The following is a 27,198-nucleotide window of genomic DNA, read 5'->3' as shown; positions in this document are numbered from 1 at the left end:
AATGAGGTTAGTTTGGACCGTTCCAGCCATAATAAGGAATGGCCGAGGGCGAACTTCACGTTTCCAATGAGAAATGCTGTTTTCGGCCTCAGCTGACCAACTTTGCAGGCAAATCGTTTCCTGCTGCCAACTGATAGCGATGCGTCTTAGCTTTGAATTGATCAATTTCCGTGAGTCATCGGCTATGCAAACTGATAGTATCTAATGAAATTGGCAATACTGAATATGATAATAGTATCATCCAGGAACGCTTTATTGGAAGAAATACAGAGAAGGTAGTCAGTGTATTTGGAAAAATATTTTCTATTCATCAAAAGATTATACAAAAAGCTTTTCACGATATCCATCAAACGATGACAGTCATTACCACAATGACACTCTCAATCTTCATACTCAATCACCAACCAATTGATAATAAAACAAAGCTTGAGGAGTGTATGTGTAGTTTTCAAGAATATACTCACCTAATCCTCATGCTCATTTTCACACATTATTGAATATAGCATTAATAGTGATTTGGAAGTCAAAACACTAATCCAATATATTTTCAAAAGTGATTGACACTTGAAAATGGTCTTACTGCTGAAAAATGTCGTGTCAATAAAAATCGTGAAAATGTGTTAAGTGTTAATTTCACTTCAATAGTGATTACTCATAGTCGTTCAACAATACTTTGAAATAACCTATATTCATATAAAATAAAGTCACTTCAGTTACTTTTCGTTACATGTGAAGTCGACCCAAAACGAATACCTCCCTCACTCACACATGAACTTCGTCCACGATAAAATTCAGTTCGAGCTTAAAAAACAGAAATTCAATTGAGAAAAGATGGAGGTTATGTCATTGGAACATGTAGCCTAGATATTTTCAGTCACATGAACTAAAATTTCATTATTGTACTTTTTAATGGGTGGGAGAGGATTATGTTCCTGATTGATAGGAGGAAAATCATAATGAAAGAGCTTCCATGAAAGTTGATTTGCCAATAACAACAAGATGTAAACAATGCCAGAAATGTTTTCCCAAATAGAATTATTCGGGACATGTATTTTGCATTTGTACAGTTCAGGTTGAGTTATGGTATTTCTTGTTGGGCCTCTACATAATTTGTTACATTTTATGCCAATTATCATATTGCAGAAGGCTTTAATCAGGGTTATCTGCTGTGGTGAAAGTAGACGTGCTCACTCTTACTCCCTTTTCAGAGAATAATCTGTATTGCCTCTGCGTCTGGTTATAATACAGTACAAGATGTAATACTAGAGGGTTTATAATTCCACCCAGATCAGATTGCAGTCTCTTTCAAAAAAGCTTCATTTTTTGGGTCCTAAATTTTTCAATAGTCTGCCTGTCGAGATTGAAAATTCAAACTATCTCAGGTCTTTCAATTATAAATTGAACCTATGGTTGATGGAACAGTCTCAGTTGAGATTAATGAGCTTTTTATTATTCTTGGATGAATCACATCGACAGTCACTTGTTTCAATTCTTTCACTATCTTATTAATGATTATGATTTCTCCATGGTGTGTGGGTGCGTGGATGTGTGTTGGTGTGTGTGTGCGTGTGTAGGATGAATTAAGATAATTAAACTTAATTCAGATAAGTATTTTCATTTGAGTTTATATGAGAATTTTTAGTTAGTTCTGAATGTATTTCACTCCTGTTTTCAGACAAGAATTTTCTTAATCAAACAGAATTGTATTCAATGATCTGCAATATAATTTGTGTAACGGAATTTGTTTTGTAAAAAAAATGATATCACTGGATAAAACTTGACTTAGATTATATTATTGTTGTTCGAAAATTAACTTTCTAGAGAATATGGGATAGACCTTGTATAGAGTTTAATATTAGTGAAAATTTGGAAATAGTATGCTGATTCAGATTAGCATACAAACAGCAGATTTCAGCATTAGTTTGACCTGTCGCCGTGCTCATAAATCAAAAACGTTAATATTCTCAATAATATTCTTGATTAATGTGAAAAAAGCAAGATTTTGAGAGCTGTCAAGGTATCTCAGCAATAATAATACAAACGTCATCTAAAAGTTCAAGTGTGGAACACTGCACTGAAATTAGCATCTGTACTTCATAAGTCACTCCATTTTACAAAATATATTTCAAAGTAGGTCTTTCAGGATGACATTTCATTCGCTATTTTGGACACTTGCGACTGCTAATACTAAGTTAGCTCCCCTTACAATTCTCATTGCACTGCTCCACTGTTATATGATTATTCTCGGATGAGTCTGTCACTGGCAATTTCCATCGTATTTTTCCGTTGAAGAATCCGTGTGGTTCTGGTCCCCCTCAACCCTCTCCTAACCACCCCCCTCACAACCGACAACAAGTCACGAGACGACGGCAGCGACTTCCATTAGCTTTTGCGAAAACCCTTCGCTTTCTGCGTTCTTTTTTATCCGCTTTCCATCTTCTCTCCTCCCTCCACTACTCTTTCTCTCACCATCCTCAGACATCCTCTGGACGTCTGTTACCAACGACTTTATTCCCCAGTAACAAGAAACAGTCCCATTAATCTCACGGATTGGATCGCAGACGAACCTCTCAACCTACTCTCCAACTCTTTTCCTCTCCTTTCTCTCACCATCACCGAAACGCTTGTCGCAGTAATAAATTCATTTTCAGCTATAAACGGACATTGCGACCGTCTTGTCTGACACAAGCTGAGCAACATGAGCCTGCAACAGATCATTAGGATTGTGACATGTTCTCATGTACAGCGGACGGCTCTCTCTCAAGCCTTACTTCCATTTCATTTTTAATGAACCAACGATAGCAGCCTTTTTTCTTAGACTGAATATTTTGAAAATATCGTGTTCACTGGTTGATATGACACGGACTATTTATGATAGTTTCCAAATTATCCAATGATTTTGTATATATTTTTTTGCTATACTTCGAGGATATTATGTTTCCTGAATGATATGAAATAGATAATTTATGTTAGTTTCTGAATAATACGCTAATTCTAAGAAATATATTGCTAGAATATTACATACTGAATAATGTTCTGAGAATCTCTTCTCTGAACTATTTAGGAATTATTAATATTAATTTTTCAATGATAAGGGATTTTAATTATAGAATGAATTTTCTAGATGGAGATCCCCTGAATCAAGTGTTAGAAATTATTCTCATGTATATTGTATAATCAAGGCCAATGGCAGACGTTCAACTTGATAGGTGAAGAGTTATATAAGTGTTATATGTGCGTGCTCATATAATATTATAGTACCTGATGCTCTATCGGCTGAAAACAATAACATATCTGTGGACATAATCGGCGAGTCTGTTCCTTTTCTAGAATGAGTTATAAGTCAGTGAAAGGTGGACTATACAGTGTTTGTGAGAATTATGGAAAAGGCTTCGTATTCCTTTCACAAGGATATTTTGATGGTAGGTTTTATTGTGGATCCTATTTGAATTGGAAACATCGCTTATCTGTCGCTTCAAAATTGTTGTCCACTATCTCAGATATGCCATTTTGATTTTTAAATTCATTTTTTTATTGAAAGGTGGTCATAATATGATGGATGATTTCAGTATAGAATTTCGAAATAGATTAATGTCGAAAACCGCACATCGATATTCCCAACCGTTTCAAAGCTATTGGCATTCAAAAATACTAATTACTCATAAAAAATGTGATGAGTACTATAATAATCTGACGTATCAAACTCTTATGTTAAAAGTGTTGAATATGTGAGTAGATGCTACTATAGTGCTTACATACACTCAAAAAAGTGAATGAAACCTACTATCAAAATACCCTTATAAAAGGAATATAGAACTCTTTCCATAATTTCCGCTAATCCTGTTTACATTCTTTTGTCGATAGCCCTAGACACTATTTATTCATTTTTCAAATGATCCCTCAAAGTACCAATAAATGCAGTACTGAATAATCAATTTCTTGATATATATTGAGAAGTAGCTGGCCCGGCGAACTTCGTACCGCCAAATAGTTTAGATATTTATTAAGCCATAAACAATACAAGAAAGTACAGGCCAAGTCAATATTTAAAATAATTTAAAAAAGTCAAAAGACAATATTTACAATAAATTGTAAAACAATACACAAAATCTATAAAAAGATATCACAAAAACTTTACATATATCGTCAGAATAATTCAAAATAGCCTAAAGAATGTCATATGAATAAGCATGTCACAGCCAGCAATCCAACCACGTGTATTAAATACTAAAGACATTATGAAATAAACAATATTTATCTATCAGTGAGGAACTCTTCCACACTATAATATGCTTTCTCCGCAAGAAAAGTATACAGATCTTTTTTGAAAGTTGCAGATGACATGGACAGAGATCTAGGTAGCTTATTTAATAGTCTCAGACCATAGGTTCGAGGGTCTTTGTCGGAAAACTTCAATCTATGCTGAACAAATACATGGATTGACACTACCTCGTGTATTATAGCCATGCATATCAGAATTAGTTTTGAATGAGTCCAAGTTATTAGCAATGAAAAGAACAACTCTGTAGATGTAAATACATGGTAAAGTTAGAATTTTTAAATCTATGAAGGCATCTCTACAGGGGTGATTGTAATCAAGCTTAGCCAAATACCGTACTGCACGCTTCTGTAAAATGAGAAATTTTTGAGTGTTTCTGTTTCCAATAGATGTACTTCCCCAAAGCTCAATACAATAGACAAGATGAGTGTAAATCAGAGAAAAGTATACAGATTTTGCTACGTTTAATGGTACATACTTTACAATATATCTTAAGACAAAGAGTCCCTTACTAATTTTACCCACCACCCTATCCACATGCTCATTCCATGACAATTTGTCATCGACAGTTAAACCTAACAAATTAACTACATTAGCATTTTCTACAATGCTGTCATTTATAAAAATAGCTGGTTCAAAAGGATGTGTCTTCTTTAAATCAAATTGAATTGCCAGGCTTATACTTGGATTCACAGAGAAGGCGCATTCATTAAAAAACTGCACAACTTGATTTGTGAATAAGTTTGATGTGATCTCAAGGTCAACAATATTTTTGCTATGAAATAACAAGGAAGTATCATCAGCATAAAGTGTGATATCCGAGATTCTGGGAATTGAGAGCTGCAAATCATTAATATAGAGAACAAACAGAAGAGGTCCAAATATGGATCCTTGAGGGACTCCAGTGCTTATATTCAATCTATCAGAGCTCGCTCTATATCCTCCATTGCATACACTAACGTATTGCATCCTATTGGACATATATGATTTATTCAATTTGCCAGCAACACCCCTCACACCCAGCGAAAAAAGCTTTTTCAAGAGAATATTGACATTTATGCTATCAAAAGCCTTAGACAAATCAAGTAGTACCCCCATTGCATAGTTGCCTTCATCAATCTCTTCTATAACATTTCCAATAAATTTTATTGCAGCTGTAGTTGTTGATTTGTCCTTTACAAAACCATTCTGACATTCACTCAAAAGTTTAAATTTTTCCAGATAGTTTAAAATTCTATTATAAATAATTTTTTCAAAAATTTTTGAGAGAACAGGTAATACAGATATGGGCCTATAATTTGTTTTGCTAGCTCTATGTCCTTTTTTGAAAATGGCTATGACTTTGGCTATCTTGAGGGCATCCGGGAAAACTCCAGACTGAAAAATACAGTTCAAAATGAAAACAAGTGGCTCATCACTACAGCTTTTTATCACCTTCATTGGAATATTATCATAACCTACACTATTCTTCATTTTCAAACCCTCAATAACTTTTAAAATTTCTTTTTTATTTGTAGGAAAGAGAACAAAATTATGTGGTATATTGTTGTGCTGTGCAAATTCAACAGAAGATTGACTGGTTTGCATCTCAGGAGCCATGGAAATAAAATACCTATTTAAAGTCTCAGCTACAGCTTTAGATTCTTTAATTGTTATGCCATTTTCTTCAAGAATAATATCATGCTCAGCCACCTTATTTTTGCCTCTAAAATTATTAATTATATTCCAGCTTGTTTTAGATTTGTTTGAAGAATCTTTGATTATATTACCATAGTACTGTCTCTTGGCCTCTATGATCTTACTGTGATATATCTGCTTAACTCTTTTTAGAAGATTATCATCAATAGCAGCTCCCTGATCAATCCTATTCTTAGTTATGTCTAGAAGTGCTTTTATCTGTTCAACCTCAGGAGTAAGCCAATTTACCCTGTTTCTGATATTTCTATTTTTATTTTCATTTCCTACTTTTTTCTTCTTCTTTATCACCGGACACTGAACATCAAGATGATAGAGGAGGGTATTATGAAATGACTTGAACTGTTCATTAACATCCCTCTTTTCATACACAGAGGACCATTCTTCTCTATTAAGAGCAGCTTTTAAATTAACTAAATTTGATTCAGAGCAATTATAGTTGATACCAGAAGACTCTTTATTATGACAATTATTGTAATTTGGAGATGAATTAATCAAGAAAACTATTGCAGAGTGGTCTGACAGTAATGTGTGTAATACGGATGACTCACAAAGTTCATCTTCAATATTTGTTATTATATTATCTATCGCAGTACACGAGTTGGGCCTTATTCTTGTTGGCTCAGTTATGGTATAACGCAAGTCATATTGATCCAGCATAAGAGATAAATTTCTATGCTCAGGTGAAGTTGACATAACATTTATATTGTAATCACCAGCCAATATAATTTTGTTGCCTAATCTCTCCGTAATTGTTTCAATACAGCATGAGAATTTATCAAAAAACAAGTCAATATCTCCATTAGGAGGGCGATACACACCACATACAAAAAATACTTCCCTTCCAAGACACAACTTCATACCACACATTTCAATGGTTCCCATTAAACAGTTATCACTTAAATCTAAAACTGATAATTTGTCCCCAAGGCAATTGAGCAAATTGTCATTCACAAAAATAGCAACACCTCCTTTTCTCATACCTGATCTACAATAGCTACAAAAGAAAGACATTCTACTGAACTTTATACAACTAATTTCATAATCTTTCAATCGATGCTCTGTAATTATAAGAATATCAGGCTTTTCATCATCGGTCAAAAAATCCAACTGATTTATCTTGTTGAATATACCATCTATGTTTTGATGTATTATTTTAAATTTATTTACAGTGTCCCTACGACTAATAATACTAGGTAATAATGATGGTGTACAATACCTAGCAGGTTCAACCTTCACACCAGTGGCTGGGGGCTTCACTCCTGCTGCATTTGGGTTAGAGTCCACCAGCCCAGAGTTGTGATGGCAATCAAATGATGGATGTTGTTCATCTTCTACGCTGATATACTCAAGGCATGAGCTTCTATACGATGAGGCCTTCCTAAAAAAGATCTCTCCATTGTCCTAACTGATATCTCCTTTGATGGGTTGCATCCATTTCCCACTAGTATTTCGGGTCTCAGTTCTCTTTCATGCTTCCTGAATACTTTTCCAAATGACTTCTCAACTACCTTTTTATAAATATCCCATGCTAATCTACGTTTTCCTCTTTTGTTAAGGTGCAAGCCATGACCTGTATGTAGTGATCTTCATATGCCCAAACACTAACAATCTTCACAGATCCCCCTTGATAGAACTTAGGTATATTTCTGATGACTCTATTGATACGATTGATTCTGATGTTTTCTATTGAATTCTCTCGAAGATCGTATCTATATGGAACAGTAGTGAGAATAAAGTTAGTATGCTTGTATGCCTCTATCACTTTCACAAGACGTTCTGTAAAGTTTTTCAAGAGATCCTCTGTATTTCCATCAGCACTGAAACTATTTGTGCCTCCTATCAAAACTACATAGTCACTTGATTTAGTACTCTCAATTTCACGTTTGCAGAGCATATTCTCGATAACAATCTCCATTGGAGTACCTGGTGCAATGTGGGTGGTAGATTTATAATTTGAAGGAAGTAATTTGTCAAGAGCATCGTTTATTCCTCTCCCATGACTATCAGCCCATATTCTAACATTAATATCTACGTTTGTAGGCGAATCACAAGAGCTCAAATATTCACTTCTTGATGTGTTGGAAGCAACAGTAAGATCTTCCATTTGAGATTGAATTTTCCTTGCCTTCTCTATCTCACTGCCTATAGATATTATTTGGTCCATGAGACTCACATTCTCTCCAAGTAGGAGGTCAAGATGACTTTTGTCCAGACCATAAGGAAGCACATGAGGAATAATTTCACCATTTTCCACACTAGTCTGCGTAGCGCCATCTTGTGTCTGAGTAGAGCCAAGAGTGTCAGTGCACTGATAAACCTCTTCTATTATCAATTTTTCCGTCTGAGTGCTTGCACTGCAGACAGATGAAGTCCTGCCTAAAACACCTTTACAGGATTGACAGATATTGGATTCTGTACGAGTGCACTGAGCACTGAAATCAACCATTTCCCTAACCGTAAGCTCTAGAATTCGTAGATCATTAGCTATAGATCTATTTGTAGCAGCATCCTATTGTTCCCGCAAAGTAGCAATCTCTCTTCTCAGCATTTCATTTTCAGTTATCAATTCATGAGGAATAGTTTGAGTATCCCCATCAACGAGACTATCTTCATTATTACAAAAACGGTCCATAACTGAGATAGAAGTGTTTGTCGGTGTTGAACACAAACCAATTGAATCCGAGGCCACTTCTGTGTTTGTGAGAGAAGGATGTGAATGATCATTCTTAATCTCAATGATATCTTTTACCAGATCGTCAGTAACTAGTGTCACTTTACATGACTTGCTCAGGCAGCGCCATACAATTTGCCCAGAGGACTTGACATTACATTTTCTAAATGAATATCCTTTATAAGAAATCTTTTGGTTTCCTTTGTTTGTTAGCCCCAGTATAATTTCTTCCATAATTTTGACGAGGTGATGCTACTTGAGAGGAAAATATATATATATATATATATATATATATATATATATTATATATATATATATATATATATATATATATATGTAACGGTATAATCAAACAACTTTTCAGTGATAACCAAATATTTCATTACCAGAGTAAAGGAGAAATAGAAAGGAAGTGAAAGTGCCAAGAGAGCGGTCAAAGCAGGGAAATATGGAAGCTCCTGAAGAGAAAAGGAATATAGGAAAGGAAAAGAAATTTAAGTTACAGGGGGTAATGAGATCAGTAGACTCTCATCACAGTTGTCAAAACAGATTAAGATAATAATTAAACGTAAACCCGCAAAAAGTTCAAGTAGTTTTCAAAACTGGCGCCTGTGTGCAACTGCCTTCGAACCGCTGCTCAGTGGAAGCAATCAAGCAAACACTGCTTCGTTGCCAAGGAAACGCAAGACGCCAGAAACCGGCGAAAGAAAGAATTCCAAAGCTCTACGGGGAGCCCTTATCTGAAGCGATAAGCGATAACACTCGAATTCTGAAATCTAATAGACAGCCGTACACTAGCTCTTATCTTTTTTCTATCATATACAGTTCTACTTTTTCTACTTTTTCATATCATATACAGTTCAATAATTATTTTCTTAGTCTATATTATGTGAATTCATCTATAATTTTGCTGTATTGTAAGCTATTGTATATAAATGTATAAGCCAGTATATATTGTAATCTACATAAATAAAGTACTCAGTCAATCAATCAATCAATCTTTTATCGAGACGGTAAGCACAATTTCACGTCAACACTTCTAGCAGTAACAATTCTATCACTCAGTACAAGTTAATATTGCCATGTTTCCCGCGTTCATTCGAGACGAGCAGTTACTTGTAATATTGTAAGTGTAACACCAATGTAATACAGTAGTTGGAATAGTTGAGGTTATCAGGGGACGAAGCAGTATAATAAATACATACCGGCAGTCCGAATCGAATGCACATGTAAGAAACACTCATTAGCTACATATATCTACTAATAGTCACTACTATTGGAGCAAAATCTAATTAAAACATCAAATAAACTCTATTTAACTACACAGAGAAACAGGTAAGCTCTTAACAGGCAGTTCAGTGCTGCCAACCCCCCTTTATGCATCTCATGACAAACTTTAGCTGGATGCACATCTGAGGAGGCGCGATGCGGTATTTTGCATCCAGGTGACTCTTGCTTATTGGTTTGAAGCAAGCACACACACATACTGAATCGGTCATGGCGTCGAACGTTGTGATAAGGCAACCTCCATAAGATCAACACTTTGTATCACCAAGCCGCGCCTTCTCAGGTGCGCTTAGCCTTAGCTTAATCTGATGCATCACTATATTTTTACTTTCCTTGCTCTATTACCATAGGTAACTGATATGAGTCTCGTTTCTGGAAAAATTGCAGGAGCTCCTTAATATTCTTGAGAAAAATGACAGTTACTGAAAAACCATGTTTTTTACGATTTTCTCAAAAACGGTTCTAACGATTTTTTTCAAATTCATACCCTGGGAAAATGATGGTGGGTCCATCCCATCCTTGAGAAATGGACTTTGTAACCTCCTTCTCGTGCATGAGGTAGGTAGGTAGATCAGTTTATAAAAAGAACACAGTCATAGTCAAGATATTTCATCTGTAGAACAGCTGTTTTGACGACTTTGAAAAAAATCATCGAATTTCACAATTTACACAAAGGAATCAGTACTCAAAAAACAATTATATATACACATATACAGTAGTCTGATCGTAGTTGCAAATATGTTGCCGCCAATCATCATTATGTTATTCCCCTAAATTATTCTCGTTTAAGAATGAGGCTTACAGTTCAATGAGCAAGAAAAGTTGTGTGAGTGTACCACACCAGATTTTTATGGAAATTATCCAACAATCAGTATTCACATTTATATCTTAATATGGACTTTCTATGTGCTTAGTTAGTTGTGCAGCAGTTTATTTTGTATTTTTCCTTCACTTATTATTTTGGAAGTGATTCTATTCTCCCTGAACTGAAGAATAATAGAAAATAGATAATTTACTAAAAATCAATTAATTATAAACATTGAAGACAGCACAATTATTCGAAAAAAACAATCTCTTCAGAGCATGTAAGTCTTTACCCTGAGGCCGCACTGCTGGATGGTTACAAACAGAAGTCATTTTGTTTCTAGTCGGGGCGTTTAGAATAAAATAAATGGGCGGTTATGGAGCAGCACATACTCTTGTCTACTATCTACCGACGGGTGTTGGATGACGCAATGATTATAACAGCTGATTTTTATTATTTCTGAGTGTGGCCAGCTCACATAATATCTTTTCCCATAAATATTACATGTAAACTTTGAAGGACCGTAGGAAAGAGTCCTGAAGTAGGATTATAAATTTGATAGGCCATGAACCTGGTCCTGAATATAACTAACATAACTAAAAATCATCAAAATCGATGCAAAATTGAAACAGTTATTGAATGTCAAAGTTTGAGGCTCGATTTTTATTTATATAGATATGTTGACTTTCGTCATAGCCGAGTATCACAATGAAAAAATCAATGAGCAATAAAAAAATTGAGTAGTCAACCTCGTTGTTAAATTTCAATTAGCATTCCCTCAATTACCGTTATTGTTGATTCAGTCGTATATTAAAGTATAGGGACTTGCCGAGACGGTATCCATATAAATAACTCTCATAATAATGTTTCTAACAGCATCATCGATGACAAAAGTTTAAATTCCCAAATTTGTTTCGAAAATTAAACTGTTCAATACCACTCTAGGATCGGTGAAACAGTCTCCAGTATTTTGTTCAAAAGACAAAGCTGCTTAACTGAACGTTGCCACTCCTGCGTTGAATTCAGCCGCGCCCAATAAATAATATGGCATACAGTTTCTAGTTGGTTGTCATGATTTTCCGGACTTTTCAAAGCTTTTCATAGGCTTTCCGGACGCGGTAGATTTTCGTATTTCGTTGTTGTTAGACTTGTCAGTCCGATTGAAGAGGAGAAGTGGTCCAACATGTTAGTGAATGATCTATATCTATTTATTCAGTCGTATTTCTGTATCTAGATAGTACTTATATATCTGTAGTTGAACTCCTCGTTATGTACAGTTCACTAGAGCGTAAGTATTTGATTTAGAGCTTCCTATTTGCTAGGGCTTTTCCAATTGGAATGAAATGGTGACGTGAATCTGCTTTGAATATGAGGTCGTGAGGAAGAAGAGAAGGAAGACTGTGGAATGGGACTGGAGGAGTGGAAGGGATGAGAACCAGTAATAAGAGTGAGTGGAATCAGTGAGGAAGACTTTTCCAACCAATGGTAAGCGAATCGTAACGAATGTCTACTTGAGATGGTTGAGATCGATGGCTGCAAAGTATTGAAAGTTGGAATGATTCTGTCTCGATGAATTTGATCAATTAAGAAGATAATTTTTCAAAACATTTTGCATCAATTTTTGAATACATGTAGAAATTAATGATTGTTGAAGATTCAACAGGATCAATCCGAAACTATTTCCCAATCCAATTCTAGTTGAGGTCGACGTTTAAAAAATACCTTGACTTTCAATTCTATATGATATACTTCAATTGAAACAAGCTGCTACAACTCACATGAAATCAATTTCATGAAGCCGATATATTATTTGATATGAGACAGAAAAATATGACTTTGAAGAAAAATACAACAGGATTGCTAGGAAATAGTTGTTGTAGAATTAATATGAAAATAATAATATAATGAATACATACAACGAGCTTCTGCGGATGAAATTCTATTTTATTGAAATAGAATTTTGATTTTTGATACAATTGTTGTACTAGTATGAGTGGGGATCCAAAATGAAAATCCTCCAGAAAGAAGAGCTCTCGACAATCACACCAAAACGAAGAAGACATCTAATTGGTTTAAGAGAGTTTTCTCCACTGAGGTGGAATAAATTAGTCATCTTTGGATGTTTAGTCGATTCTTCAAAGAAAAACCACCCCATTTCAAAGACTGTTCAGAGAATCAAGTTATGTACAAATTATTCCTATTCCATAATTAACAACTCAAACACCATAACATCTATAATACTCATTCTCCAACGGCCCCAAATTGAATTCCATCTGAGCTTGGAAATAATTTCCGTCAACAAACTGAAAGCTTCAATTGATTAATTGCAATTCTCTCAGAGCTGCTAATTGGTACCGCTCTAATTAGAGTATAATTTGACAAGTTGCAACAGTCCTGCCGAATTCATCATAACAGGGTTCACTTTGAAGTTATGATTCTTTTGAAGTGCTACCAGCATTACAAATGGATGGAATAAATTAGTTAACGACAGAGCAATTCAAAGTTGCAATTAATAACAGGAAAATGCAATCCTATTTCGAACAATGACGGAAATGGATGGAGCTGTTACGCTGATGAATGAGCATATCTGACAAATTTGTATGTTTCCGTCTGACATAATCAATAGTGATCAACTATGATTATTATTATCAACATGAATTCATCATGTATGTCTCCTCCATAATGTTTCAAAAATGATTGTTGTTTCTGCAATCACGTTACTTTTCAAATCTAATTTCAAAGTCTCTGGTAGAATAGAAGGAATCAAATTTCACTTACTTGTCTCTCGAATTGAGCAGTAAATGTTCTGTTTGGATGAATTTTTGGAAGTTCACCGCGACCTCCAACTGATCCTCCCAATTTCATCGTATTCTGGTATCGCATTCGATCTGTGAAAAAATTATAATAATAAAAGCAATATTTGTTCATGAAAATTAAATTGATATGATTCAACAGTACAAAATATGATATATTTCATGATAATTGAAACTCTCATAGGAATATTATACTAGTTCCAAATTATTTACATTATTATCATTCTGATTTTCTACTCTTGGAATATAGGTAGGTGTTCAAAACACTATGTTTTTTACGAACCATTTCCTTAGTTCCGAAAACAATTTTTTTTGAGAGAAATGAGAATAATATTGATAATCAGAGACAATGTAATAATTGTAAGAGTAGTATTCCTATTGTATAAATAACGCAGGACTCAGCCACTCAAATTTCAAATCCTATGTCTAAGAAAATCAAGAAATAGAGACTCTCATCAATCACTTTCTCACTCCTCGACCCAATCTGATTTAAACTTCTCGATGAATTTACTTACTCTCGTTCCACTTCTCATGTTACCCAATCACCTGGAAGGGAACACATTCATTAATCTGCACAGATATCCAACCAAATTCCAACTTCGGGAATCAGACAACACAACATACAACCTTAAAGGGAACAGATATCTGGCCCGAGTATCAGAGTGCCACCGCCAAGCTATGTGACTCGCTATCTAATTTGACCCGCTGCCCCCTGCCCCCCATCCCAACAAATATATCCAGAGTAATCCGATTATGAGGAGGCATATGTGAGCCCGCAAGTGTATTCCGATCTCACACATGTCACTCTGGGTCGTAGCACTAATTTAATGTATTCGATTCATAGTTTGATTAAATATCTATTCCTTAGAGGCGATGGTAAATCCCATATCGGTGGATCAGGCTCATTCCAATATGCGCCCATCATTTATAATCACAGCCGCGCTGAGAGCATCCCACACGGTTATCCAGCTGATCTATTGGATTTTGGCTGGATTGCGACATCAACACAGACGGAGGAGTTAACTTCTGCCACACCGAAGAAGTGATGGCTTCCATTGATTATTTGGCGTACAATTTCATTGAAATCCTGCACATAGGTGTGATGGGTGATATCAACGATGTAAAGTTAAGTACTGACTAGCATTCATATCGTTGAACTAAAGGAGTATGAATCTCATATTGTATAGAATCAATAAGTCTATAGAAGTGCTTGACTATTGAAAATAATTTTTTTTAAATGAAGCTCTGGGATGTTGCGCTGAAATATCATAAATTACTATATGATTCATCCTGAACACAATGGAAAATCTGATGCAAAACCTATAAGGCTATATAATTGATAAGATTACACATATTATTACAAAATACTTTTTTTGTCCAAGGAGGTACCGGTACGTTGTTGCGGCGCATATTGTCACGGAAACGTCACTGCTTTAACTTAATACAGAAACTTTTCAGAATCTATCCAGTGTTCCAGAAGTAATAAGACAGTTAAATTTGTCATTATAAAATACAGTTAAAAACTGTATTGAACTTCACAGATGATTTTTAAGTACACTAATCTATTCTTATACATATACACACATACTCCACTGAGCTCCAGGAGAGAACTATCATTTTGTGCAGCAGGAATTTGGATGTGTTTACCCAAGTCATCATGTGAGCCACACAAATTTCGAGCCAGGCAAGTTGTTATCAGCGCGAAGCGACAAGGCCAGACGGCTTTTTGCATTCGGTGAGCGCTTTTCGTGACAACGCTAAACACTTTCAACGCGGGCTCATGTCACAAACATGCTCGAAAATTCGATAACTGAGATATAACCGGATTGACGCCTACCAATCCCACATCGGCAGCTCCTCGCCAAACTCATGAATAGGGCGATACTTGTTTGTGAACTCGTGTTTTTCGCATCCTCTAACTTATAATTTGATAGCACAGCCTAATCGAATTCGAAGTTTGTGCAAGTTATGGAGATCGAACAGTCCCGAGCATATTGTATGCTTATAAAGTCGATGAAAAGTATATAGAAGGAGTGGGAAATCGGAAACTTTGTTTCGTGATATGTTGAAAATACTCTAGACAACATCACTCCTATATATGACGTTTGGGAATAAGTTTTTCGAAAGTTTTTGATTTATCGCTTTGTTCTGGCGAGTTTAACGCGATTTGATCCAGTAGCGTTAGTGTGGATAAAAGTAGTCGGAGAAAGGAATAAATACATTTCAATCAGCTATTTATACTTGAGATTGAGACACTTGGAAACAGTGTTCGACATGCATTGTTCGAAAAAACTCTTAATGGACTGAGAAATTGACTTACAACTTGCCAATACATATATATATATAAATTAGGATTTTACAGTGATTTACTGTCTTCCTTCTTTTAGCCGAGTCCTCCATCCTTGACTGTCTTCCCACTCACCATCTCTCAAATTCCTCATTACCATAGCCTCATCCACTTCATCCCTCCAAGACCTCCTTGGTCTTCCTCTCCTCCTCCGCCCCAACGGACTCCAATCTGTCACTATTCCAATCCACTTATTGGCACTAGCTCTTCTGGCATGACCATACCACATCAACCTCTTGTCTTCTATGAATTCCATTATATCAGACTCCACCTTCATTCTGTCCCTGATCACCTCATTCCTCACTTTATCCATTCTGGTCAAAGCACAGCACCTTCTCCAAGACTCCATTTCGACAGCTTTTATTTTACTTTTTGTTTTCTTGTTTGTCACCCACACTTCTGCACCATAAGTCATTACACTTCACACGGTGGTTTTGAATATCCTGTGCTTAGTTTTCTTATGGATATTTCTACTACATAAGATTGGGTGCAACTGCCTTATGCAACTTCTTGTCTGTGCCAATGATCTTTATTTCTTCCTCTGTATCGCCACTTTGCGTGATAGTGAACCCAAGGTATTTGAATTTTTCTGCTCCTTTTATCTCCGTATTGTCATCAATGGTTAAACTTTGTGTTGAATTTCCATTTGTCTGCAAATACTCCGTCTTGTCTATATTTATTTCCAGACCAGCCTTTTCATACTCTTCCTTGAGTTTCCTCATCATAAAGCTCAGGTCTTCCTCATCCTGAGCAATCACAACCTGGTCATCTGCGAAACAAAGGGTGAAAAGGTTCTCTCCTCTGATGGGTATTCCCATTACTTGACACTTTCTCTTCTAAGAAGATCTTGAACAGAGTCGGAGATGAGCTGCAACCCTGCAACAAATCTTTTGATGTTTCAAATGGATGTGTCAAGCTTTTACCAATCCTAATACTAATCCTGTTCCCGTCATATAGTTTCATTTTGGCATTGATGAGATATCGAGGTATTTCAAGGTTTTCCATCGCTTTCCAAAGTCTTTTTCGAGGCACAGTATCATAGGCTTTCCTAAGGTCCACAAAAGCAAGATGCACTGACCTGTTTTTTGCATACTTCTTCTGAATGATCTGCTGCAGAGTATATATATATGATCTACGCATGATTCACCCGCCGAAAATCCTGTGTGATCACACCCAATCTTCCCTTCTATTTCCTTCTCTAGCTTTATTTTCAGAATCTTCCCATACACTCTGGCCATAGCTGAAAGAACGGCAATACCTCTGTAGTTTTCACACCTATTCCTGTCGCCTTTCTTGAATATGGAAGTCATATGCGCTGTTTTCCATTCTCCTGGCGCATCCTCCCCATCAATGACTCTCTGGAAAAGCACTGTCAAGATTCTGAACAGCTTTTCAGATCCACACTTGATCAGTTCCGGACTGATGCCACCTGGTCCTGCAGATTTATTGTTTTTTAAAGTTTGTATAGCCTTCTACACTTCCTCCTGCAATACTAGTCTCTCGCTGTTCCTGATCTTCAGGAATTACACTATCACCAAGAAACTCTCTCCTTGATTCTGTGAGCAAGTTTTTGTAATATCTCTCCCACTCTGTAGGCTTGATTTTGGTATCAGTGATTTTTTCTCTCCTATTGGTTCGAAGGGTTTTCAATACTCTCCAGGATTCTGAGCTTCTTGCACCTCCAATATACTGATCTATTTGTGAACATCGTTTTTCCCATTCATTGTTCATTTCTTGCACTATCAACCTTTCAACCTCTCTATTTCTCTCTTTATACTTCTGCAAGTCCTCAACTTTTTTGTATTCAACCATCTCTCATAAAGCACTTTTTTATTATTTATTTCTTGCTTTGTTATCTCACTTAAGTTGTGCTTATACTTCCTTTGACCTTCATCTTCAACGCCTCCATTGCCGATTGATTTATGCATTGCTTTATGTGGTTGTAGATTCCTTCTGGGCTGTCAAACCTGGATTCCATTAGTTTTTGGTCCATTTTTCTTTGATACAGATCTTTTATAGTGTCATCTTGCAGTAAATCCAACTTATATTTTCTCGTTCTTTCTTTTGCAGCCCCTGTTTCCGAAACATTAGAAATTTCTCCACTATTGGATTTACAACCATTCCATGGAAATTCTAACTTTGACCAAAGTAATTGATGATCCGATCCACATTCTGGCCCTCTTTTAACACGTACATCTTTCACGCATATTGATGTTCTCTGCTTCATTATGATGTAGTCTATGATTGTTTTGAGCTTGTGAGTTGCGTGTGTCCAAGTGAACTTATGGATTTCTTCATGCCTGTAAAAACCATTGATTATTCTCAACCCTTGTAGTTCACAGAGCTCTATCAGTTTCTCTCCATTGTCATTTAGGTTGTCCTCTCCAAAGCTGCCAACCACTGAGTCATTAATCCTCTTGCCTGTTCTTCCATTGAAATCACCTGCTAAGATGATTTCTTCTCGTTCATTTATTTTTTCAATGTTCACTCTCAGACATTCGTAAAAATTTTCTTTATCTTGCATTTGACTGTCATCATTAGGACCATATACTCCCAGGATTACTATCTCTCTACCATAAATTTTCAGCTCTACTTCAATTATCCGCTCACTAATTGGATTCCATGACTTAATGAATCTTCTAAGTTTTTTCTGGATAAGCATACCTATCCCTGCTTTGGCTCTCTGATCTGTATCTAGTCCACTCCAAAAAAGCAATGCTTCCTCCACTTCTTCACAACCACTACCCTTCTTTTTCATTTCGCTAGTCACCAGTATATCTATTTTCATTTTGTGGAATTCTTGAGTGACTTCTAATATTTTATTCTTCCAACCTTGTACAATTCAAGCTCCTAATATAAGCTTCCTATGTTGCTTTTTCCGTTTTTTGCATGGACTCCCTCGACTAAAATCTTTAAAGGGTTTCCAATATTCTGAGCATCACTGCCTTCCCCCGTATCCAAATGAAGGCTCCCTCTTGAAGATGTGTGGATTGCCACCCGGGGATAATTTTTACTTTCCTTGCCCTATTACCATAGGTAAGGAAAGTATTGCTTTCCAAAAAAATTAAGGTACCCTGATTTCATGTTTTCTATACGTTTCAAGGTCCCCTGAGTCCAAAAACATGATTTTTGGGTGTTGGTCTGTGTGTGTATGTGTGTGTGTGTGTATGTGTGTGTGTGTGTGTGTGTGTGTGTGTGTGTGTGTGTGTGTGTGTGTGTGTGTGTGTGTGTGTGTGTGTGTGTGTGTGTGTGTGTGTGTGTGTGTGTGTGTGTGTGTGTGTGTATGTGTGTATGTCTGTGAACACGATAACTCCATTCTTAATTAACCGATTGACTTGAAATTTCAAACGTAAGGTCATTATACCATGAGGATCCAACAATAAGAAATTCAATAAAATTCAATTCAAGATGGCGGAAAAAATGGCAGATAATTACTAAAAAACCATGTTTTTCACGCTTTTCTCGAAAACGGCTCTAAGGATTTTCTTCAAATTTATACCATGGATAGCTATTCATAAGCCCTATCAAATGGCATGAGTTTTTTTTCTGGGAAAATATTGCAGGAGCTCCGTAATATTCTTGAGAAAAATGGCGGATAATTACTAAAAAAACATGTTTTTCACGATTTTCTCAAAAATAACTTGACCGATTTTTTTTCAAATTCATACCCTGTATAGTTATTTATCAGCTCTATCAACTGGCATGAGTCTCCTTTCTGGGAACCCAATGGGGTCCACCCCATCCTTGGGAAATGGACTTAGTAACCTCCTTCTCGTGCATGAGGTAGGTAGGTAGCGCAGTTCATCAAAAGAACACATAGTCGTGATATTTCATCTGTAGAACAGCTGTTTTGACGACTTTAAAAAAATGACGACTAAAAAAATAATCGAATTTCACAATTCACACAAAGAAAAAGTACTCTAAAAACAATTATATATACACATATACAGAAGTCTGATCGTAGTTTCAAATATGAGCAAGGAAAGTTGTGTGAGTGTACCACACCAGATTTTTGGTTTTGCTACCCATATTGTCAACCTTTACATTTTTGCCTGTGCTAGGTTGTTAATGCCTAACGCCAGAACCCCCTTTAGGAGGACCAGTCTTTCTCTTCCGATCCTTCCGCCATTGTGACTAGATGAGTCATCATCTGCCTTCAGGACCGTTGGCAGATCTTTTTTGGAAAATGAATGAGAAAGGAAAATAAGCCCCTTGTTCCCAACTTTTGATTGAGGGACCAAGGCTTGAAAGGCAAGAACTTGACCAAGGAAGGCCAGACAGTAAGTTAAAAGATGAGTAAAGAAAGAATGACACAAAGCAAAGTCAATAGAAAATGGTCATTCCAACGAGAAAAGGATCCAGAGCATGTTGACGAAGAAGAAGGATATGGGAATAAGGGCTCTGGAAGAAGAGGGTCCCTTTTTAGTCGCCTCTTACGACGAGCAGGGATACTGTGGTGTATTCTTTCCTTAAACTTGAGACCTGAGTCTACCTTGTTCGACTCCTCTGTTCCCCCCAACCCACAGGGGTTTTGCCAATACAACTAGCTTTTATTTTATCATTCTTTTGTGATTATTCTAGCCTGAAATGAAGTTCAATTCAAAGTATTTTCCAGTTGTTGTTGGTTGAGATAATCTATGGTTCTAGATGATTCTATAGAGGGAGTGTGTTAAAATGGTGCAATTGGTGTTGAATCAACCTCAATTATTTGGGAAGCTTCATTGATCAGAAACTGAAATATGTAATTTTCCCGAAGCATTATAATAAGTAAATAACAAGAGTATGGACAGCTTGTAGACTAGTAGAATAAAGCATAATTCCGTAGTAGTGATCTCCTATTTGAATACAATTAATTGTTTGAATAGAAAACAAAATATTAAAACCTCCATAGTACCTCACCACTCATCGCAATAATTGAGGGAGAAACTAGAGCCTCAACTCTGCCCCCCTCCCAAATAATAATAGATTCTGGTTAATGATGGATACATAGCAACATAGAACATACCTTCAAGAAATACAACTATGGAACTATTCATCACTCCATATTTCCAACTCTGGATCAACGTTGCTCAAATTCAGCTCGATAATTGATGTTTCGCCCATACACAAAGCCGAGTAACGCGATTCCTGATGTAATCATACTTGCCAAATTATCGTTCCACTTGAGCAAGACGTCAGCTGCGAACTCAGTGATGAGGGGAGAGGGCGGTCGAGCTCTCTTCTCCTCTCACCATCGACATCCATTAAGCGAACACGCGTTCCGAACAAGAGCACCTGTCCAAAGTTCAATTAAGACCCCTCATCACCCTACAACCTCCTGGCCTGGACAACTTTCAACTCACTCCAGCAGGTATGTTAAGATGTTGACTTGCAAAGTTTTACTACATCTTCTCGCCGTCCCAGATGTCATAAGTGGATGATTAATCGGTTTTGGGACAAGAGTTCAAATAGAGGTTACAGGGGAATGCTGCTGTGTTGAATGCAGCCTTCTGTGAATTTTGAAGGAGCCGTACTAAGTTGAAATATTGGAATTCTTAGACCAGGTAGACAAAATTCAACTGATTAATATCTCACAGAATCTATTAAGTTCGCAAAAATCTTTAACAGGTGAAGTAATTGGTGAATAATATTGATAGTATTTAAACAATACCTTTTTGAGAGTGAAGCCTTATAATTCCCGCAAATATATGAATTTGAGATGAGATCCTGGATTCAGCATGTAAACCTGAAAACTATAAGCAAATTTACTACTTGTACACGGGTACACCAATTTACTGTGCCGGGGCAAGAGGTTAGTTATATTATTCCCACATTTAGAATCGTATTTGCAAACTATTAGCTGAAAGTTTTTGACAGATTCTATTCATACTGAATGGTTTCGAACCCACAGAAGATGTCCATAGTTGATTAACAAATTAATCTTGACTCCAGTTCTGATCTTCAATGAACACAAAAAATACAATATTATAGAGCAAGAATTTGATGGCTGTTCTGATTCAACTGTGATTGATGATCTGATTTAATTTATTAATAGATGAAGTTGAAGTACTCAGAGAACTTGGAGAAATCAAAATGACTCACTATGACTAACTGCTACTGCGGCTAGAAAATGTGAGTTAAAACTCATGTCAATAGTGTTTTTTGTCAATACTTAGGCTCACAAATAAAAATCCATGTTATGTACTGTTATGTAGTGAACATTGCGATAATGGAGCATTTTAGGCTAGGCGTTTTAGGCATACTCCCGACGAACTGAGTTAATTGGGACAAATCCATTCCATGAAAGCTTCAAAAGGCTCTAACACAACAAATAATGTAAAATACTGTTTGTTTGAATAGGCCTCACAGCTCTCTACATACAATGTTTCTACCACTTTGTTTACTCAGAGCACACAAAGAGTATACTGAATGTATTTTTTACAGAGAAGTTTGTTGATATATGCTGACAATTAATGAAATTTTCAGAAAGAAGAGACTCTCAAAAATGAAATTTGATGTTATGACATAATGGCATTGATTGAGTTGCAGCTTTGTGAAAAGTGTACTCTGATAAAATCGTTATGGAATGATTCGAAAACTGACAAGCAAACAAATTAAATTTTATATCAAAGAAAAATTTGATCCACTCATATATTCCAAAAGTTCTGCTATCTGTTATTGTTTTTCGAATGAACTCGTGATTTTTCCATGCTATGATTGATATTCATGTTATGGGATACGTAGCTGGTGGCTCATAGAATTGAGGCTGTGCAAAAGGTGGAAAAAACTTTTTACAGGTGATATTTTATTTAAGTTTCTCGATTTGTATACTATCAAGCAATCAAAATAAAACGTTTTCTCAGGATTTATTTTGCGATAGTTCATTTTTAAAATATGAGCTTCTTAAGTTAAAATTATTGAGACAGATAATTCCAAATTTGGTGAGAGATAAATCCATGGAGCTTCACTGGCTGCTCCGGCTTCCGGCATGGAAATGACTTAATAAGTCAGGTACCAAGGTTGAAACATAGATGAATTTGAAAGATTCTATGAGAAAATGCATCTGATAATGAAGTCATGAATACGGTTTGGTTTCAATTAACAGAAAATAGTTACAGAGCTTCCCTGACACATTGATGATAGAATTCAAAATTCTGAAATTTCCGAGAGTGCGTTTTAATAATAACTATTGAAGCGAACCATATGTGGAATTTGCGTTACGCTGCAATGGAAGAACAAATTAGCTTTGTCCAGTAATAGAGCTACAGAGGAAAAACGAGCTTTGATGAAGTCTATTCGACCATGATAATATCATGATAACATAATATTATTATGTTCTTTGCAGCAATCAGGTTCTAGTCATAGGCTGGAGAATGCGGCATGAAACACGTGATTGCTATGAATACATTTCATGCGACAGTGTTTCGAATATTGTTTATATGAAGAGATACTCTTTTCAATGTCTTGGCAATATTCTATTTTGAAGACTCATACTGTATAATATATTGGTATTACCTGCTGTGGACTAGTTCTTCCTCGAATTTCCATAAATTTTCTCTCATATCCTCATGATATAATAATTATAATGGTGCTTACAGATATACGCGCCGCAAACATAAGCAATTCACTTTTAATCAGCTGACTATATCTGTATTTTTACAGAATCGGTAAGATACAGATATAAAAAGCTTGGCATCAGCTGATTAAAAGGGAATTGCTCATGTTCGCGGCGCGTAAATCTGTACGCACCTTTTATGTTCTCTTTTAACTTTAATAGGAATCATTGCATCATGAATTTATCATGGAATAATTAAAGTCTAAACCACTGGTTCTCAAACTTTTTACTTCAAGCCCCCCCCCCTGCATAATTCAGCTATAAGCGGACCCCCTACATGTATAAGCATATGTACATGTACATATACATGTTGTACATATACGTATACGTACGTTTACCTACGTATTTTTATGTATATAACTACATATTTTACACTCAATATTCATTCAGTTGAGTTTTGCACATTCTATACATAACCCAATGTTGTAAGAGTTTCAATCATAATAAAATAAATTCTATACAATTATAATTTATTCAGGTACTACAGCTACATAGTTGTTATTTTTGTTTCTGATAGAAAATTAACAATAAAGAGCGTCAGTGTGAAGGATGAGCTTGTTTTTTTCGCACAGAGTTTGTTGAAACGAGGTGTCAACTCTGATAACGCTACTCTAAGTTCCTGGGTCACATCCAGTCTTCATCAATATTCACTTTTCATGACAGCTAGAGCAGAAAACCCAGTTTCACACGGATAAAGTGAAGTCAATATCTTCAATGCCTTTTTACTCAAAATTGAGTGTTCCTTTCGCACACCAATCCAGAAGGATGTAAAAGAATATTCTTCAAACTTCATTTTAAGCGCAAAGTCACCTTGGAGATGAATGAGGTTTTCTTTTTCTATCATATTGAGGGAGCACTTATTGATTGATAATTTGAATTTGACAGTACGGTTGGTATATGAATATTTCATGAGTAATTTTAAAAATAGGAACATTGCTTAACGTAATATTATTATACAAGTAAATTTAAAACATTTTCGAACCAAGCTTTGCGCCCCCCCCCTTGGGGGTCACGCTCCACACTTTGAGAACCACTGGTTTAAACCCTTGTTTCTTAATAATAATTATCCATTTCTTTCTATAGAAATGCTAGAATCAATCAAATGATTACCTTTTTCATTCCATGCGAATGAATTGCATCCTTTGTAATGCACGATACCCCTCAATTCTGTTGTCTCAATAAGTATTATAATCCAGTTTTCAAACTGAAATACATGTTTCAGCTGATTGTATGGATTAATCACATATTGTGTCAAATCCACAGCTCAACTGTATATTATTGTGATCACTAGCTTCAGTTATATTATTACGTTTTTTAAATTCAATGGATCATAAGTGGGTGGAAGCACTACCTCCGTAAACAGAGGTAGAGTGGTGGAAGGCGTTTTCTGGAAATTCGTTCCCAAATCATGTAAAGCTGTCTCTTGGTTGGAACATTTGAAAATATAATCGCTCCCTAGGAAAACAGATCATTTCTCTTGAAAATTTGCAATATTGTTTGCAGCAGGAAATTGTCTATCACTTATCAATTTTATAATAAAATTTCGAAGCTCTCCCACTCACCATGTAATTAGACAGCTTTATTTCAGTATCACATCACTAATAATCTCTTGCAGATTGGATATTAATCATTCATTGATTCCAGGGAACCAAAGATCTGAGTTGAGGATTGTCTCCTATTTCACAACCGATTACAGCCAATCAGCTTATCAGTAGCCTATTCTTGGAAGCCCACGCTTTGGTTCCATCGAGTTAATTAGTAGCACTTCAATCAATTCTATCAGAAGTACATTATAGTAGTACTTATTGTATAGTGCATTATAGATACATTAGAGATTCAGAAGTTTGCCCTTCTGTTATATCCTACTCTTCTCTGGGAAATTAACAGACGAGTACAAGGAACTCACAAACTTGTTCAAGTTTTCTAAACATTATTATATATTATTACATTCATTTTGACACTAGAAAATAGCATTCATATACCGATCATGATGTGTCTTCAAAATTAAGGAATGGTACAATGAGTATTCTACCGTTGATAGTTTTACTTGAATCATTTTAGAAAAAATGAAGCATTTGTCTCATTATGCTCGCGGCAGACAGAGGGGTTAATAACCAAGACTCAGTACGATCGCTTCACAATGTATAATCTTATCGAAAATGGCCATTCATTTCTATGACTTTTTCTGGTTAACGTGAATCCAGCATCAATCAAGCTTCCCTTTGTGATTGTACAGCAACATTGGAAGCAGGCTTTCCACTAGGACTTTCTGTACACTTCATCGTGATTCGTGCTTTGTAGCAGGCTAGCGGGTAATTCAAATGAAATTCTCATACATTCATAAGCTGAATTGTTGCTTCCAGCTACACCCTTTGTGTTCGCTCTACGAACGAAACACGTTCGATTGAATACATTTTTTCTCCAATATTCAGAGCTGTTATACTGTTAATGGAATTCATGCTTCTTCAGGCGAAATAATGGAACTATGGAAGCCTCTGGTGGAACCCAATATGAAGAAATTTCCACCCAATAAAATTATTTTTCTGTTTGAATAAATTTCATTCATTCCAAATGATTTTTCTCATTAATGGTAAACTGAGTTTATAAGCTGATCAGAAGCTCATATTATTTATTTATTCAACGTATGGCAAATACACAGAACATAATATAAAGCTCATGAGTCTCAAGTGCCTACATATACACTGTATATTTCAAATTCCTTTGAGAAGTTGTGTAGTTTTTGGGCAGGAGAACATAAGTTCATAGTATCTTCATATAAGAAAATTATATGGAAGTCAGTATCTAACTTGTTGGAGTTCTCAACTCCAATCACTTCTTAAACAATGAAGCTAAATAATTCAGCTTGAGTTATTCTTACACAACAGTGAACAGTGAGGATATAATTCCCATAAGTTCCCATGGGATTAATCATTCTCGCTCAGCCGATCTGAGTGAGAATAGCTTGATTGGAACCCATGGAGTTATAATATTCACTGTTCACAGTAACTGTTGTGTGTGCGGAAATTCAGCTAAATAGTAGAGGGACATTCTTCACAGACAAATGGTTTTACGATACAGAAATATTGTAATTGTTTGTTTATGGTTCTATTAATGATAGCCAACCTCCGCCATGGAGCACTACCTCCGTAAACATGTTTACGGAGGTAGTGCATGGAGACGGCACATGAAGAAGAAGAAGAAGAAGAAGAAGAAGGAGGTTCTATTAATAAATGAAAAGAAATTATTCTAGAGGGGAATAGGGTATTATTTCCCAATCACTGGTAAGTATTTTAATATGGGGCTATTTAATGTGATTAGGGTATTATTTATTTGACAGAAAATTAATTTATTTCAAGAATATATGAATTTTTATTTATTCATTCGATAATAATTCTGAATAATATTATTCTATCAGTGAAATGAGTTTGATATGGTTCTATTATGAATTTCAACAGGAAATCCTTTATACTACCCTGCGCCTAAAAAAAGAATAGCCGCCATAGTTGGTGATAGTATATAGAACGTTTTGATATTAAACACCTCTCTTCCTTGACAGTTTAAAATCCATCATGGTTTTTGAACAATTTTAAATACTAACCCACAATCCAGACATCACTCAGGAATTACTGTAGAATAATTCGAGAATTACGTTGAATTTTGGAATCATTAGAAATAAAAATGTTTCAATTACTGGCACAAGAGTT

General features: G+C 35.7%; 1 protein-coding gene across 2 annotated transcripts in view; it reads right to left on the bottom strand.

Annotated features, from left to right (window-relative positions):
* The window catches only part of LOC111052935, a 226,568-nt gene that overhangs the window by 99,341 nt on the left and 100,029 nt on the right, over nt 1-27,198 (bottom strand). For both annotated transcript variants that reach the window (XM_039436535.1, XM_039436536.1), the window contains exon 5: nt 13,519-13,628. In XM_039436535.1, the coding sequence (XP_039292469.1) occupies nt 13,519-13,628 (110 nt within the window). The remainder of the gene's footprint in view (nt 1-13,518; nt 13,629-27,198) is intronic.

This window comes from Nilaparvata lugens, chromosome 10 (genome assembly GCF_014356525.2).
Source record: "Nilaparvata lugens isolate BPH chromosome 10, ASM1435652v1, whole genome shotgun sequence".
In the NCBI taxonomy this organism is placed as follows: Eukaryota; Metazoa; Arthropoda; class Insecta; order Hemiptera; family Delphacidae; genus Nilaparvata; species Nilaparvata lugens.
This window is presented reverse-complemented; position numbering and strand designations above follow the sequence as displayed.